This window comes from Heterodontus francisci, chromosome 30 (genome assembly GCF_036365525.1).
Source record: "Heterodontus francisci isolate sHetFra1 chromosome 30, sHetFra1.hap1, whole genome shotgun sequence".
Classification (NCBI taxonomy): domain Eukaryota; kingdom Metazoa; phylum Chordata; class Chondrichthyes; order Heterodontiformes; family Heterodontidae; genus Heterodontus; species Heterodontus francisci.
Genome location: NC_090400.1, coordinates 43,303,145 through 43,319,333, shown reverse-complemented (window position 1 = coordinate 43,319,333; position 16,189 = coordinate 43,303,145). Strand labels below are relative to the sequence as shown.

Sequence of the window (16,189 nt, the reverse complement as noted above, 5' to 3'; positions counted from 1 at the left end):
TCAGGATCCCAGGTACCAACCCATGCTGCAAGCTCACCCACCTTATTCCGGATGCTCCTGGCGTTGAAATAGACACACTTTAAACCAAGTTCTTGCTTGCCAGTGCCCTCTTGCGTCCCTGTAACCTTATCCCCTACCTCACTACTCTCAACAGCCTGTACACTAGAACTACAATTTAGGTTCCCATTCCCCTGCTGATTTAGTTTAAACCCCCCCGAAGAGCACTAACAAATCTCCCCCCCAGGATATTGGTACCCCTCTGGTTCAGGTTAATGTATCCATGTCCTAAAGTTGGGTCCCATAGCTGAGCAGCGGGGGGTGGGGGTGGGGGTGGGGGTGGGGGTGGTGCCGCCATGGAGCTTTGCCACCGGGAAGATCGGGCCCGGCAATCCTGGCGTCGGGCTCCATGGCAGGCTACTGCCACTGCAATCTTCTGCCACCACCCCCGCACGGAGCCCAATATCGGGAACTCAACAAAATTCAAACCCTAGGTCTCTCCCACACCTCCAGCTATTCTCACCCCCCCCCCCCCCCCCTCAGATTATTCAAGCCCTCGCATGGTATTTTCCAACCCTGTTCAGATACTCTTGATCCCCCACCCCCTCCTGTGGTAAGCAATGCCAATTTGGGGACTAACTGCATAGCCCCAGCCTATCACTACATTGCATCCCTCCAACCCGGGTATTGGATGGTTTCAGACAGGCAGCATAATTCTCAGTATTTAAATTACATCAATTTAAACCAGGCTCAGTGCCAGGACATCAAAATAGGTGGAAGGTCTGTTCCACCTCAGTTCTGGTGGTTTGATGTCGTCGTTGAAGTTTCACTGCCCAAAGTTAAAGCATTTAAGTGTGTCTAAAGATGAATCTTTTCCTTATTATTGATTAAGTGACCTTGATTTATCCCTTATTGGAAACGCCATTGTGGAGCCCAGTCAATAATAAGCATTGCTTTTTCTATATGACCTATCAGTTTTGCTCTCTTGTGATACATTAAACACTGGAAACTATCCAAGTTCAGGTGCCCTGACTCGCTAAATATTTTCTGAGCTGGTTCTTCTTCAAAAGGCACCATGAAAGTTTGGACTAAATCTCCCCTTTCATTCTACTTACTCTGGTTAATAAATAAAATCTAATTGGCAGCACTTCCATTTCGCACAGTTTGAATGGAAATGATCCAAACTGAGATTAACAGATCGGGTGAGGAGTCAAACCAGCTGCACCCTACCATCAGATCAGAATCACAGTCTTTGTGCATATTTCATGGACAACAGCAAAGTTTACACACAACCATTAAATAAGAGTAAAACTGCAAGTGACTTTTCAGCTCCCCATTGCTTAAATTCACCGTGAATTACCCATTAAGGGGGCATTGTCTTCATTTTAAAAAAAGACACAATGGAATAAGGATAGGTTATTTGGCCATGAAGGTGGTTTCTTTCACAATCCTTTTTTTTTATTTCCAAAATATACTTTATTCATAAGAATCTGTAAAAAATACATTGCCAAACAGTTTCAAACAGCACTGTCAAAAAATACAAACAGTGCAAGGGAGGTCAGTTTCCTTCAATACAACCATGAGTTGCCTCACAACCCTTCCATTTCATTTGTCATGCCATATACATTTTCACATTTTACAGCAAACGAAAATATTCCCGATACAGTTCGAGGGGTTTCCCATGGATCCAGCCCCTCCGTTCAGCTTGGTGGGGGGACCTTACACAGTGGTCTTTCCCCATTGAGACTTTGCTGCGGCTGCCCCAAGCTTTAGTGCGTCCCTCAGCACATAGTCCTGGACCTTGGAATGTGCCAGTCTGCAACATTCGGTCGTGGGCAACTCTTTGCGCTGGAAGACCAGCAAGTTTCGGGCAGACCAAAGGGCGTCTTTCACCAAATTGATAGTCCTCCAGCAGCAGTTGATGTTTGTCTCAGTGTGCGTCCCTGGGAACAGCCCGTAGAGCACAGACTCCTGTGTTACAGAGCTGCTTGGGATGAACCTCGACAAAACCCACTGCATCTCGTCCCACACCTGCTTTGCAAAGACACATTCCAGAAGGAGGTGGGCAACTGTCTCTTTCCCACCACAGTCACCGCGAGGGCATGTTGCGGAGGGGATGAGACTTTGGGCGTGCAGGAAGGATCTGACGGGGAGGGCTCTTCTCACCACCAGCCAAGCTACATCTTGGCGCTTGTTTGAAAGTTCTGGTGATGAGGCATTCCGCCAAATGACTTTGGTGGTCTGCTCGGGGAACCATCCGACAGGATCCACCGTCTCCTTTTCCCGTAGGGCCTTGAGGACATTCCGTGCAGACCACTGCCTGATGGATCGGTGGTCAAAGGTGTTTTTCCGCAGAAACTGCTCCACGAAGGATAGGTGGTCCGGCACGGTCCAACTGCATGGAGCGTTCCGCGGCAATGTGACCAAGCCCATCCTTCGCAACACCGGGGACAGATAGAACCTCAGCACGTAGTGACACTTGGAGTTTGCGTACTGGAGGTCTACACACAACTTGATGCAGCCACACACGAAGGTAGTCATCAGGATGAGGGCCACAATTGGGTACATTTTTCCCGCCCTTATCCAGAGGTTTGAACATCATGTCCCTCCGGACCCGGTCCATTTTGGATCCCCAGATGAAGTGGAAAATGGCTCGGGTGACCGCCGCAGCGCAGGAGTGGGGTATGGGCCAGACCTGCACCACATACAGCAACAATGTGAGCGATTTCTTTCACAATCCATCCATGTTCAGTCAAATTTATGGCCTCGATCCCACCCGTTTAAATGCCTGTGCTAAAGCTTCCACAATATCTCTCCCTCTTTAGGTAAATCAAGCAAAACACCTAAATATCCATAAAACCTCACATTCTCTATTCTCCTTTCCTGATTGTTTTCCTTCCTTGGTGTGACATTTCAATTTATCATGAAAATAACTTTGGCAAACCATTTTTGTTTGAGGGTGAAGTGCTCTGGATCATTTATGTAACCAACACATTTAATGCAAGTGGCCTGATTTATACCATCTGCTTGTCAACAGTTGAAGAGAGATTGACCAAATGTCCCATCACAAAGTCAGTGACCCCTTTGATAGAAGAACACACTGTACCTTACCATTCCTACAGGGCTGCTTAGCACCATAGTAAAACAAGAGTGTTGTCAGACAAAATTTGATACCAAGCAACAAGGAGATATTGGGACCAATGACCAAAAACTTGATCCAAGTGGTAGATTTTAACAAGTGTCTTAAAGGAGGAGTGAGAGGTAGACAGGTATCAGGAAGGAATTCCATTGCTTGAGGACCAGACAGCTAAATCATGGAGCGATTAAAATCAGTGATGTACAAGAGACCAGAAATGGAGGAACGCAGAGTTCTCAGAGGGCTGTAAGCCTGGAGGAGTGAAGCCATGGAGGGATTTGAACACAAGGAGGAGAATTTTAAATTTGAGGCATTGCTGAACTGGAAGATCAGCGAGCACTGTGTTGATGGGAGAATGGGATTGGATGTGAGTTAAGATACAGGTAGCCGAGTTTTGGATGAGGTCAAGTTTACGGAGAGCCTTGAAGATAGGAAGCCTGCAAGGAGAGCAGTAAAATAATCGGGTCTGGAAGTAGCAATGACATGCTTGAGTGTCTCAGCAGCAGATGGGCAGAGGAAGAGGCAGAGCCATGTAATATTATGGAGGTGGAAGTAGAAGATCTTGGTGGTGGAGCATATATGGGGTCAAAAAGGACCCCGAGGTTGTGAATAGCCTGGTTCAACCTCAGCCAGGGAGGGGGAATGGAATCAGTGACTAGGGGATGGAGTTTGTGGCAGGGGTGAAAGACAATGGCTTCAGTCTTCCCAATATTTAATTGGCAAAAATTCCTGTTCATCAAATACTGAATGTTGGACAAGCACCATGACAAATTTTTGTGGTGAATGGCATCGGTTTTGATAGCAGAATAAAAATGATGGGGTCAGTCAGTGTAAAGATCTGTTAAACATCACAAGGGCGGGAATGACGTTTAAGGATCAGTTTACACTGGGGTGAATTGAAGTTTAAAAACTAAGTCATGTGTAATGTAATAGGAGGGAGAAAAAGCGTCTCTTATTGTCTTGAGGAAGTGATGATATTCTGACACAGTGTACTATTATATTTAACTACCTTTCTCCCATTTTCTCTCTCAATTTTCTGCTTGGGTGAATCTTTTAACTTGAAGTAAAGCTGATAGATTCCATTGATCAACAGGACAAACTGACTAACAGCAGTCTGATCTTGTACCTTTCTAAAACCTCATTTAGGAAATTTTATTTATTTTATTTATTTAGAGATACAGCACTGAAACAGGCCCTTCGGCCCACCGAGTCTGTGCCGACCAACAACCACCCATTTATACTAACCCTACAGTAATCCCATATTACCTACCACCTACACTAGGGGCAATTTACAATGGCCAATTTACCTATCAACCTGCAAGTCTTTGGCTGTGGGAGGAAACCGGGGCACCTGGCGAAAACCCACACGGTCACAGGGAGAACTTGCAAACTCCGCACAGACAGTACCCAGAATCGAACCCGGGTCCCTGGAGCTGTGAGGCTGCGGTGCTAACCACTGCACCACTGTGCCGCCCAACTGCGCCACTGTGCACATTACAGTCTGAATGCAGCTGCAGCTCATTTCTTTGGGTCTGAAGGCATGGGCCAGAGCTCTATATGTCAGCTAATAATAACTCAACTGGTCCCCCTTTGACAGGTTATCTAATAATAATACTTGGCTAGGATGTGGATGTGATTGAATAAAAATGTTTATTTTCAGGTATTTAATGCGAGTGATTTTCTTTTTCTGTTCCAACACAAGAAATCTGGAACTTCCAGGTTTTCCACTTTCAGGGCTGTGGAAGGATTCATGAAAGAAGGAGCAGGATGACAAGAAAGGAAAGGATGTGTAAAAGGATCAGGAGGAGGGTAGAAGAGGTTGTGGAATGAGGATGGGAAGGGTCAACCTGGTGGGAGCATAGAGCTTTGTGGAGGATAAGGGTATATGATGGGTCTCAACATTATCATCTTCATCATCCAACCTTTCAACTCCAAAAGGTTGAACACCACTGGCCTAGATAAATGAACACAGAGTGGTCTAAATCAAGGATTACTGATCTTTAGGAGCTGGGGTCCAAATATACAGTACAGTTAATTATGACTGCACAGAATTACAATCACCCATACACAAAGAACCTCAAACAAGCTCATATATAAAAGATTCAGATCCTCACACTTAAAAAATTCCAAGCCGACTGTCTACATAAATAATGCAAGGCACCCCATGTGTAAAATATTCAAGCTTCCTCCTTCTCCAATCCACTCTAAACATATATCCTCTTCTTCCTCCTGCCCCTTCCTCTCTATTTGTCCTCTCCTCTCTCTTCCTCTCGATTTATCCTTTTGCTCCTCCTTCCTCTTTCTCCTAGTCTAATATGCTTCTTTTCCATTCCTCCCTCCTCAACTTGAAAACAGGTATTTGAATTTCTTGGATCTGATTTCTGATTGATAACTTTTTTGCATCAATCAGGGGATGACCATTCTAATCCTCTAGGCTTGAAGAACTAAAACTGCTGAGGGTGAGCCCAAATCTAAATCAGCTTTGTTTACAAAAGCATAAAGTGAAAGGAGCCATTAGGAGCTTTAGATACAGGATAAAATAACCCTGTAGGCTGGATTTGGCCCACAGCCTACATCTTGGATACCCCTGCAAGAGGATAAGGAACATTCACAGCAATTACTTGAATATAATGAACTCATTGCCTTCTGTATACAGCTTTACATTATTAGAATAAAGCAGAGCTAGCTGCACTTAGAAATATAAAAGGGACAACTTACCATCGTTCCAGTGACAGCAGAACACACTGTTTCATCAATCTTGGGAACCGCTGTCAGATACAGTTGTTCCACTTCTGTCCCATTAACTATCTGGAACCTGTTTAGTCCCAGTGATGTGATGGATTTGGCATTTCCATTATGTCAGTAGCATCAAAGGGTCCAGTGAAAATGCCTGGGCTGAAGCAGAGACCTATAATGACATTATTGAGTTATACACAAAACTGTCCTCCTTGTTCTCAAAGAGCAGTGCTGGGTGAAACTAGCAGACCAGGGTAGTGGCATATTCAAAATGGAGCAACAAGGGAAAAACACTTCAAGATAGTTTTTCAGGTACAGCTTTGTTTATATTGTTTGCATTAATGGGAAACAATTGGATTAAAAGTGCATTTTTTGTCACCATTCATATTAATTAAACCATTAAGGCAGAAAAAGAATATTATACTGAAGATACTCATTTGAGACTGGTGCTTACTTTGACTGTTGTGGTAACACATAGTTATACCACTGTTTTTGCATTGTTCTATCATCAGGAAAGCAGAGCTCTATATATTTGGTTTTACATAGAAGTTTGTTCACTGGGATCCAAATCTATCTATAATATATTAAAAATCTTATATCAGTGTGCACTTCCTGCCATCTTTCTCGATCAATTCCTATGTTCATATTCATAATGGCAACTGTCTATGTAAACTTGTCATACTTCCGCCCCCACACCCTCACCCATTGAAGACACTGCCACACCACAACTAGTGGGAGAGTGTAAATATAGCGGGACAAGCCTACATAAGCAATTTCCATCATAAATGTGGACATAAGAATTTTTGATGGAAATGTTAAAGTAAGGACAGAATATTTCATTTAAAATGGAGACCAAATTACATCTGTGCACATGGTTCAATTATCCCCACCATCTAACCCAGCTTTAACTAAACACTTCAGTTGACCTTCACTCCCTATGTGCAACACCATGGGAGATTGACCAGTAATATATTAAATTTGCTATGTCTGTTATGCACCTTTTTTGGGGAATATCATTCCGCGGCACACAGTTGTACCTGTAGCTGCACACTTTTACCACTAATTGGAACTTCATAGAGTCATAGAGTTGTACAGCACAGAAACAGGCCCTTCGGCCCATCATGTTCATGCTGGCCATCAAGCATCTATCTATTCTAATCCCATTTTCCAGCACTTGGCCCATAGCCTTGTATGCTATGGCATTTCAAGTGCTCATCTAAATACTTCTTAAATGTTGTGAGGCTTCCTGCCTCTACCACCTCTTCAGGCAGTGTTCCAGATTCCAACCACCCTCTGGATGAAAAAACTTTTCCTCAAATCCCCTCTTCAGAAGGTGTGGCTCTCTCCCCGATACCTGCGGCATCACTAATGCTCTCTTAGGGAAATACATCTTATCCTAACAGTGTGGGCAAAACTATGGGAGATCCACAATTTCTTCAACAGTGGCAAAAAAAAACCCTTGTGGGTATTTGGTTCTTGGCTAGCATTGAAACACCTGCTTAAGTTTATGACGCAACCGATGTGAAACCAAAGACCTTTAATTGTTTGACAAAATCCAATGTACCATCAGTTAACTCCCCAGCTAGTCTGCAATATTTGCACTGATGTGACATGAAGCTACATGCATCAATACAAAAACTGCAGTATAACTGGGCCAAGAAAGTTGATCCTGTCAGCTCATTTGCACTTCCACTAGAGCCTAAAGGAGTATATTGATGATGAGATATTTGTCCTGACAGCCTACCTTTCTTGATCTGACCTTCAATTAAACTGCATCTTTCTGTTGGTGAAATATTTTAATTTGCGCTGATGACTGAGAGAACAGCTCTGGGAGCAAGATGAAGGCTGAAATTGAATTTCTAGGTCAGGATGAGGAAAGGTTTATATTATCAGCAGGCATTCACACCTGTGGAGATAGAAACTTCTTTATGAAAACATTTGCTATTAGGAAGTATCAGAGTTCAAAGCCACACATACTAGCAGCACCAGACTCTGGCCCAAATTCCAGCCCCCTAGGTGATCCACTTGTGTTGATCTTTTGAGTCCTATCAGCATTTCAGGTCCAAGGGGCCCCAATTTTAACTCTGTGCAAGTGAATAGGTGTTGAGTGAGTTAAAATCTTGTCCGATGTCTCTGGGCTAGAGAGGAGAAAAACAACAGCTAATGTTTCCACTCCAAACTGCTATTCAGTGGCCTCTGCTGGAAAATACATGTAAGTGGGCATGACCCCCATATTAAAATAATCTGCTGACATTCACTGTACTGGCAAGACTGGACACTTAATGATCTACCAAATAGGCACCTGTTGAACAGCACAAGGGTTAATTAAGCACTTTCTGGAGAGGAAAACATTGGAAAGATAATAATCTTTGATGGCCATGAAAGGTCACTTTTATTCAGTGATCAATAACTATATCAGATACAATGTGGAGTGTAACCCACCTGTTATCCTCCATATACAAGTTAAATATTGTACAGGCGAACAACACAATAGATGAGACACTGGTGGATAAGATGCAAATATATTGTCTGCAGCATATCAGAAATCTGGGATATTAATGTCGAAAGTTATTTAACCTACTGTCACATCTTTCTGCACACCACTACTCCCCATCAAGCAGTTTGGAATTTAAACTGACAGATAAGAGTGCCCAGGGCTCTGGAGACAACATCCATGTGAAGTGAACATCTTAACAGTTACGCTTCCTTGACCAAAAGTTTAATGAGCAAATGCTAATAATGTCTTAAGTAACAGGAGGCAGTGCATGCCATGGAGCAGGGCTCAGCACATTGAGAAGTGTAGGTTCTAGGTGGTATTTGGAACTTCTTCTGCGTTGACAGTGTGAAAAGGAATGAATTTGCAGGATTGGAACATGTTGCAGCAGTGGTGCGGGTTTGAGTGCTAGTGGATGCATTTGCTTCAGTAACTTTAGGCTGTAAAGTGGGAGCATGTCAGAGCTGAATTATTCGTCGGAGCTGTTTGAAATGTGATAACAGCCTGCAGCAACTTTATTCATCACACCAATTCCATTTAGAAAGCCTACAGACTAAACTGAAATAGTGCCTACGTTTTTGGATATAAAAATGAAACTACTGTGACTAATGGTCATTACAAGATTTAAAGTCGATTTATGGATCTCATCTATCTGATTCTGTTTATCATTTTTATTGTACTAGATTTAGAAGGATCATCTAGTGGTTATAATGAACACAAAGAGAGGCAGGGGTTTTCAAGCTAAATCATTCACTGACATAGTTAACCCTGGTTTAGACTCAAACTTATCAATGCCGAAACACTCACTGAGGTAGAACAATACAAACACAGCCAACCTCACCTGGTGCCAAACCATTCATTGATACAGACACTCAAACCTCACTTGATACCTAAACATTTATTGACATAGTAAACTCCAATATTTACTCAACTTCATCCAGAATAAAAACATTAGTGTAGTATATGCTCAACATTAGCTGGCATCAAAATACTCATGCAGAGCAATTTTGACTTTTGGGAAACTGACCAGTGGAAGTCTGGTCTGGGGGGTGGGGGTGGGGGTGGTGAAGAGGCCCCTCCAATTTTGAGGCCTTGGCCTCATTTAAATTGGGCATGCATCTCGGACTCAGTTTGCTGGATTGAGGCCTCAAGAGTGGGCGGGGCAGCCGCACTTGCCGTGGTGTGGGGAGGTGTTTGTCCTGGGGCCCACAGTTATAATCTGGCCCACTGCCATCCTTGGTCAGCTCCACGAACAAGCCTCTTTGGTTCCATTTGTTCTAGAACTGGTCAGAGTGTGCACGGCCTTGGCTCCAACCAATTCCAATCAAAAATGGCAATCAGGTCCTATTTATGTCACAGAATCCCGATTACCATATTGCCTCAAGCCAGCGGGCATCTTGGACACCCAATGGCAGGCCCCTTTCAAGATGGTGCAGACTACATTGGCAGTGTCAATGGGGTGGTAAGGTTACCAACCCCAGTTTCATTTGTTACCATCCCGTTAACACCAGGTGAAGACAGTCAAAATTGACTCCTTGCTGCGGGAAGCCCAGTATATAGAATAATTGAATGGAATTCAATTGGAATAAGCATTGGAATAAGCTAGGTGGCCCATTATCCAGCTTGTATTTTTATCCACGAGCCACTAGACTAATCTCACTCCCATTCTCACTCCACAGCAGCAATAACTTGCATTTACTTTGCAGCTATTATGTAGAAAAACATCCCAAAGTGCTTCATAAAGACATATTGTAGGCATATTTATGGATCCTCATTTATTCATTCATCAATATATGGATATATGGAACATAATAATCCAAAGCAGAGATTGCCCTCATCAATCCTTCTTGTTACTTCTCAAAAAACTCAATTAAGTTAGTAAGACATGACCTTCCCTTAAAAATTCCACACTGACTATTCCTGATTAATCCATGCCTTTCTAAGTGGCAGTTTATCCTGTCCCTCAGAATAGATTCTAACAATTTACCCACCACCAAGGTCAGACTGAGCGGCCTATAATTATTTGGCCTATCCCTCGCACCCTTTTTAAACAATGGTACAATGTGCGCAGACCTCCAATTGTCTGGTACCTCTCCTGTATCTAGTTAGGATTTGAAGACGATCCTCAGTGCATCCACTATTTCCTCCCTGGCTTCCTTTAGCAACCTGGGATGCAATCCTTCTGGCCCTGGCGATTTATCTACTTTCAAGGATGTCAGAACTTCTCATACTTTCTTTCTCATTATACTTATCGTTTCTAATATTTCACATTCCTCCTCTTTAACTACAATGTCTACATCAACCCTCTCCTTTGTGAAGACAGAGACAAATGACTCATTAAGAACCCTGCCCACATCTTCTGCATCCACGCATAAATTCCCTTGTACATCTCTGACAGGCCCTACCCTTTCCTTAGTTATCCTCTTGCTCTTAATGTACTGATCAAACATCTTCAGGTTTTCCTTGATTTTACCTGCCAATAATTTTTCATGTCCTCTTTTTGCTTTTCTAATTTCCTTTTTTACTTCACCCCTGCACTTCCTATGCTCCCCTAGGCTTTCTAAAAAATTTAAATTTTTGTGATCGTCGTAAGCTTTCTTTTTCTGGATAGGGCGGCGCAGTGGTTAGCACTGCAGCCTCCCAGCTCCAGCGACCTGGGTTCGGTTCTGGGTACTGCCTGTGAGGAGTTTGCAAGTTCTCCCTGTGACCGTGTGGGTTTCCGCCGGGTGCTCCGGTTTCCTCCCACCGCCAAAGACTTGCAGGTTGATAGGTAAATTGGCCATTGTAAATTGCCCTTAGTGTAGGTAGGTCGTAGGAGAATTGAGGGAAGGTGGGGATGATGTAGGGAATATGGGATTAATGTAGAATTAGTATAAATGGGTGGTTGATGGACGTCACAGACTCGGTGGGCCGAAGGGCCTGTTTCAGTGCTGTATCTCTCTATGGCAGAAATCTGACACAAAGACCTCTTAACCACTGGAAACAATTTGTTTTTATTGGCTTTGTCCTTCATAATTTTAAAGAGCTTTATCAAATCACCTCTGTAATTTTCTGCACAAACTCTATATTGCTTTTATGGAACCAAAAAAGGGAAGCCAAGATAATTTTCCCCACTTCTATCAATAGTTGATTTGTGCTATGAAAGGAGAAACAAGGGAACTGTCTACAGAATTAGGTCAGAGGGCAATTCAACTTGCTACAGTTCCTCATTAGTAGCTTACATTTCCTAAAATTATGTGGAAGATTTTGCAGCACTAGACTTAACCCCTCCAGGCAACTTGTGACATTATACTGCAAACTGTGCAGCAGGTAAGTATTCCTCAGGAGTGCAGATGAAGATTGCAATGGTCAATTTCCCATCAAGTGGGATAAGCATTGTGAATGACATCTGTATGCTATAGCCCAGAGTTTGAGGGGTTTTGACAGCAAACTGTCAGTGGGTGTCGTCATTACCCTTCCGAGACTGACTGCAACTTCAAGATTTAGTGCAAGACCACTTTAATGCAGAAATCCTGGAGTTGTGGTCTGTCATTCACTGCTCCGCCACAGGCTGCGATGTGGACACCCCAACCACCATCCGCCCCGCCCCCCCAAACCCAACAGAGCCGGCAATCAGCAATATCAATTGACCTGGTAAGGAATTCCCCTTTTCCGCTCTCATATCGCTGTTAGAAATCCCATAAAAAGTGAGGTCCGCACAGTGAGGTGCAACTGGGTTTTTAATGGTGCTCTCAGTAGTTACTACTGCTAAACAATTGATCTGTCCATGAATAATGTGTGGAATGTTGTTAAATGTCTCCATTATGATTAATTACCAGATTTTTTATAGAACTAAAACATTTTTTAACGAGTTTTTTTCATGATATTTCATCTTCTACCTTTATGCCATGTATATGTCCCAATCTTTATTTTGCTGTTTGTAACATTAGCACTCTCCATTTCTTGGTTGGCTGTCTATGAGAATTCTTCAAAGTGATTGGCTGTTTGGAAGCTTGATGACATCACTGCTGCTCAGCGCTGGGAATCCCCATTAAAATATCCTGCAAACAATTGCACATGGAGTTACAGTTCTTGCCACAGAGATTTCCAGATCTCTCAGCGAGGCTTTATTTGAGGTCAGCGAAGAGTGCCCTTGCTTTGCTGCTGACCGCAAAATCTGGGTCAATGATATGTTGTTCATGGATGTTTAGCCTTTTGGGCTCCCAGTTCATAGAGCTGAGTTAGAATCCAAATTTACCATGTGCGCACTGGCAGTTTTCTGACATATGCAGGCAAGCTTCATTTACTTCCAATGTCAATAATTAACAACAAAAACTGTTTTTAAATAATTGCAATTTTGAAGTTAAGGAAACAGAAGAAGCAATATTCAATTGACCAATCAGGTTATATCAGGGTTGAGATACCCAATGTGATCTATTGTGCTGGTGATCACATGACATAGCATGAATAATAATATTGAACCCAATTTTCTTTTCATTGCAACATATACAATTGTCTCTATTGTTGGCATCCTAATTGAATGTTTAAGTTTCGATTTTTTGCAAAAGAGAATTGTCTACACAAGTCTGAATGCGAATGCTTCATTTGCCTGTTTGACTGTTGCAGTGCCCCTGGTCTCCAAGATCTGCCCAAGTGACACTTACAGGGTTTGGAAAAGTGGACAGAATCTGCGGGTCGACACAACTCTGCTCGGCTTTGATCACATGACCTGGCAGCGGGGGAACCGCAGCTTTGTCTTCAGAGGCCAAGGTCAGTTTCGATAAAAGGAACTTTCATGTTATAATTTTGACTTAAAATTTATGAGCCATTAAATGCGTGCAATTTGTCAATCTTACAAAAACACTTCAGGAATAAACAGATTTTTGAAATAAAGTAGCCCCTCATCAAGGCGTGCTCCTGTAAGCCATTACCACATAACCCTCACTTTACTTTCATTTTTAGTCATTTTTAGTTATTTTTTCTTCCTTTTTTTTGCATTCCTTTTTACATTTTTTGCATTTATTTCATTTCATCTTAGTTTGTTCAGTTTGCTTACCCACTGTTTTTTTCAGGTTGTTTTTCTTCAGGTTTGCACTTGCTGATGTTCTATATTCAGTATATTCACATCTAATCTGTACTAATGCTTTGTCTTTCAAAACACCATTAACATATTGTTTGCCTTTGCTCTGTGACCTTTTGGTCAGCTATGTGGCCTGGTCCAATCTGCACCTTCTCCTTTGTTATCTCTTGCCCAACCCCCACCTCACTTGTTTATAATCTGTGACTTTTCTAATATTTGTCAGTTCCGAAGAAGGGTCACTGACCCGAAACGTTAACTCTGCTTCTCTTTCCACAGATGCTGCCAGACCTGCTGAGTGAATCCAGCATTTCTTGTTTTTGTACCACATAACATAGATTGTTTATGGCTACCTCTTCAATATAGAATCATTTAACATGCTATCTGTACACAATATATGGTCTTTTTATGAGCTCTGAGGAGAGGTCGAATAGTATAGAGTCTGGAATCATTCATGTCTGTATTCTCCTTGCACACAGAGAGATTGATTAGTCTCTCTAAGACAAGTATAGTCCTGCTAGCCCTAACTATCTAATAAGCACCGTTGGGAGGCTTACAAGAGATTGACGCTATCAATTTGATCTTGAAATTCATTGGATTGAGATTTGTCACAGAAAGAAATCTGAAGCAAAGATTAAATCTCAACTGAGACCACACAAACAGGATGGTGAGTAAAACAAGGTCAACCAAATCAGTCTTAGAGGAGAGAAGCTAGCCTTGTTTGAAAGCAATATGGACCCCACTCTCATCTCTGCTGTGGGGTTAAGGCCTAGTGCAACAATTGAGCAATATAATTAGGCTGACATTTCAGAGCAGTACCAAAGGAGTGTTACCCCACATCCCTCTGAGAACTCTGTGTTCCTCCGATCTGACCTCATGCATTTCCACTCTCTCTGCCCCAACATGATATGGTTGTGCCTTTAGTCATCTAGGCCCAATACTTGGACTTCAATCCCTAAATCTCACTGCCTCTCCATTTCCATCTCCTTCTTTGAGATTCACCTCTTAGAAGAAAATGTTAGTCACCCCTTCTAATTTCTCCTTCTTTAGTTTGGCATCCATTTTTCTCTGCTTCCGTTTCTGTGAAGCATCTTGGGATGTTTTTCTTAGTTAAATGCAGGTTATTGTTGTGGAAGGTGTGCTGCTTTTCGATGTGACAGTAAACTGAAGCGCCTTCTGTCTGTTCATGTAAAAGATCCCATGGCACTATCTGAAGAACAGCAAAGGAGTTCTCCCACTGCCTTGGCCAACATTTCTCCTTCAACCCCCCCACGACAGATGATTTAGATGTTGATCTAATTGCTGTTTGTAGGACTTTGCTGTGTGCAAATTGTGTGTCACATTTGCGTAAACAACCTCGGTGGATACTGTTACGACCGAGGTTGGAGGAATGCACTGTCTTTCTCTAGTTCCACTACTCCACTGGTCACAACATATGTTTAACTGTTTTACCCAGTTACCGATAGGGCCAATATATCGATATTAGTTTCAGAATAAAAATCCGCCAACCAGGTTTCTTTAATAAACAAAATTGTTGATTTATTATAAAACAAGACTTATTCAATAAAGATGCAAAGCTTATTAACACTGTTGCAAGGTTTTGTTTTTGTATTCAAAACTTAAGATTCTGTGTGTTTTTACAAAAAACTGAAAAAAGATGTTCAGTGGACATTCAAGACACCTGCAAATAGTTGAAATTTTTGAATGTTTGAATGGAAGTTCAGAACAAAAGCTGAACTTTATGGGTGCTTTGAAAGGAAGCTGACTTTGTACACAAGGCCAGAAAAGCAGCCAATTTCAAGGAAACAAGCAAGGGGATTTGGCCTTCCTCAGAGCAAATATTTGAATGACAAGGGAGACTCTATGTCTGGACATGTGACCGGTCCAGGAAGGTTGGTTTCACTTTGGAGCTTTTAAAAAACCAGTAAGTTGGACAAAGAGCAGGCATTTGACATTTGGTTTTTGACCTGCCTGGAGACTAGAGAGGAAGACCCAGAAAAAGTGTTACCTCTCTCTGGAAAGGAATCCTGCATCTCTTGAAAAGAAACCCTGTGTTTGAAAGCTGGCAGATTCCTATTGCCTCCTATCTCTGAAGAATCCCTGCATCCAGTGTGGTTCCTGCTGCCTCCTGTATTTAAAAAATCCTGAAATCTGAAGAAATCGTCTACTGCTATACTACTGCTGCAGACCTAAGCAAACCTGTTGCTACACCCCTGCTGAAAGACCGATGTGATACCTGCTGCAGTTGAAGTGCCTGGAACGCCTACCCATCACAGACTGTTCATCAACCTCACCTGGAGAGACTTCGAGTGGCATTTAACTATTCAATTCTGGGACACCTGACCAATCTGAAAAACTTCCTACCAGACCGTGACAAACTAAATTATTTTTTATTCTTTTTATTCCAATGAAACGGCTGTAAACCAAAATCCTTTTTCCCCGGTTAACCAGTTTTTTTTTTAATGTATGTGTCTGTGCATGAGGACTAGGGAAATAAATAGCTTTTCGTAGATCGATCTCATTACTGGTTAAGATTTGTCTTTATAATAAATAGTTAATTTTGTTGTTGATTAAAGAAACCTGGTTGGTGTCCTTTATTCTGGGGGACAAATAGATTATGTAATTGACTGTTTCTCGGTATGTGGAAAGATTTATTTGATATGCTGTGACCCGTGGAGAAGTGGGACTGAATTACCAGCGTACTACTCCCACCTCGATCGCAAGACACAGTTTGAAATATGAAAATATAAATATCTACCCTTCTAAAATA

At 42.4% G+C, this 16,189-nt stretch overlaps 1 protein-coding gene across 1 annotated transcript in view; it reads left to right on the top strand.

The window, feature by feature from the left end:
- The window catches only part of ankrd13b (ankyrin repeat domain 13B), a 365,862-nt gene that overhangs the window by 270,890 nt on the left and 78,783 nt on the right, over positions 1–16,189 (top strand). The window contains exon 5 of the mRNA XM_068009985.1: positions 12,969–13,112. Coding sequence (XP_067866086.1) covers positions 12,969–13,112 — 144 coding nt within the window. The remainder of the gene's footprint in view (positions 1–12,968; positions 13,113–16,189) is intronic.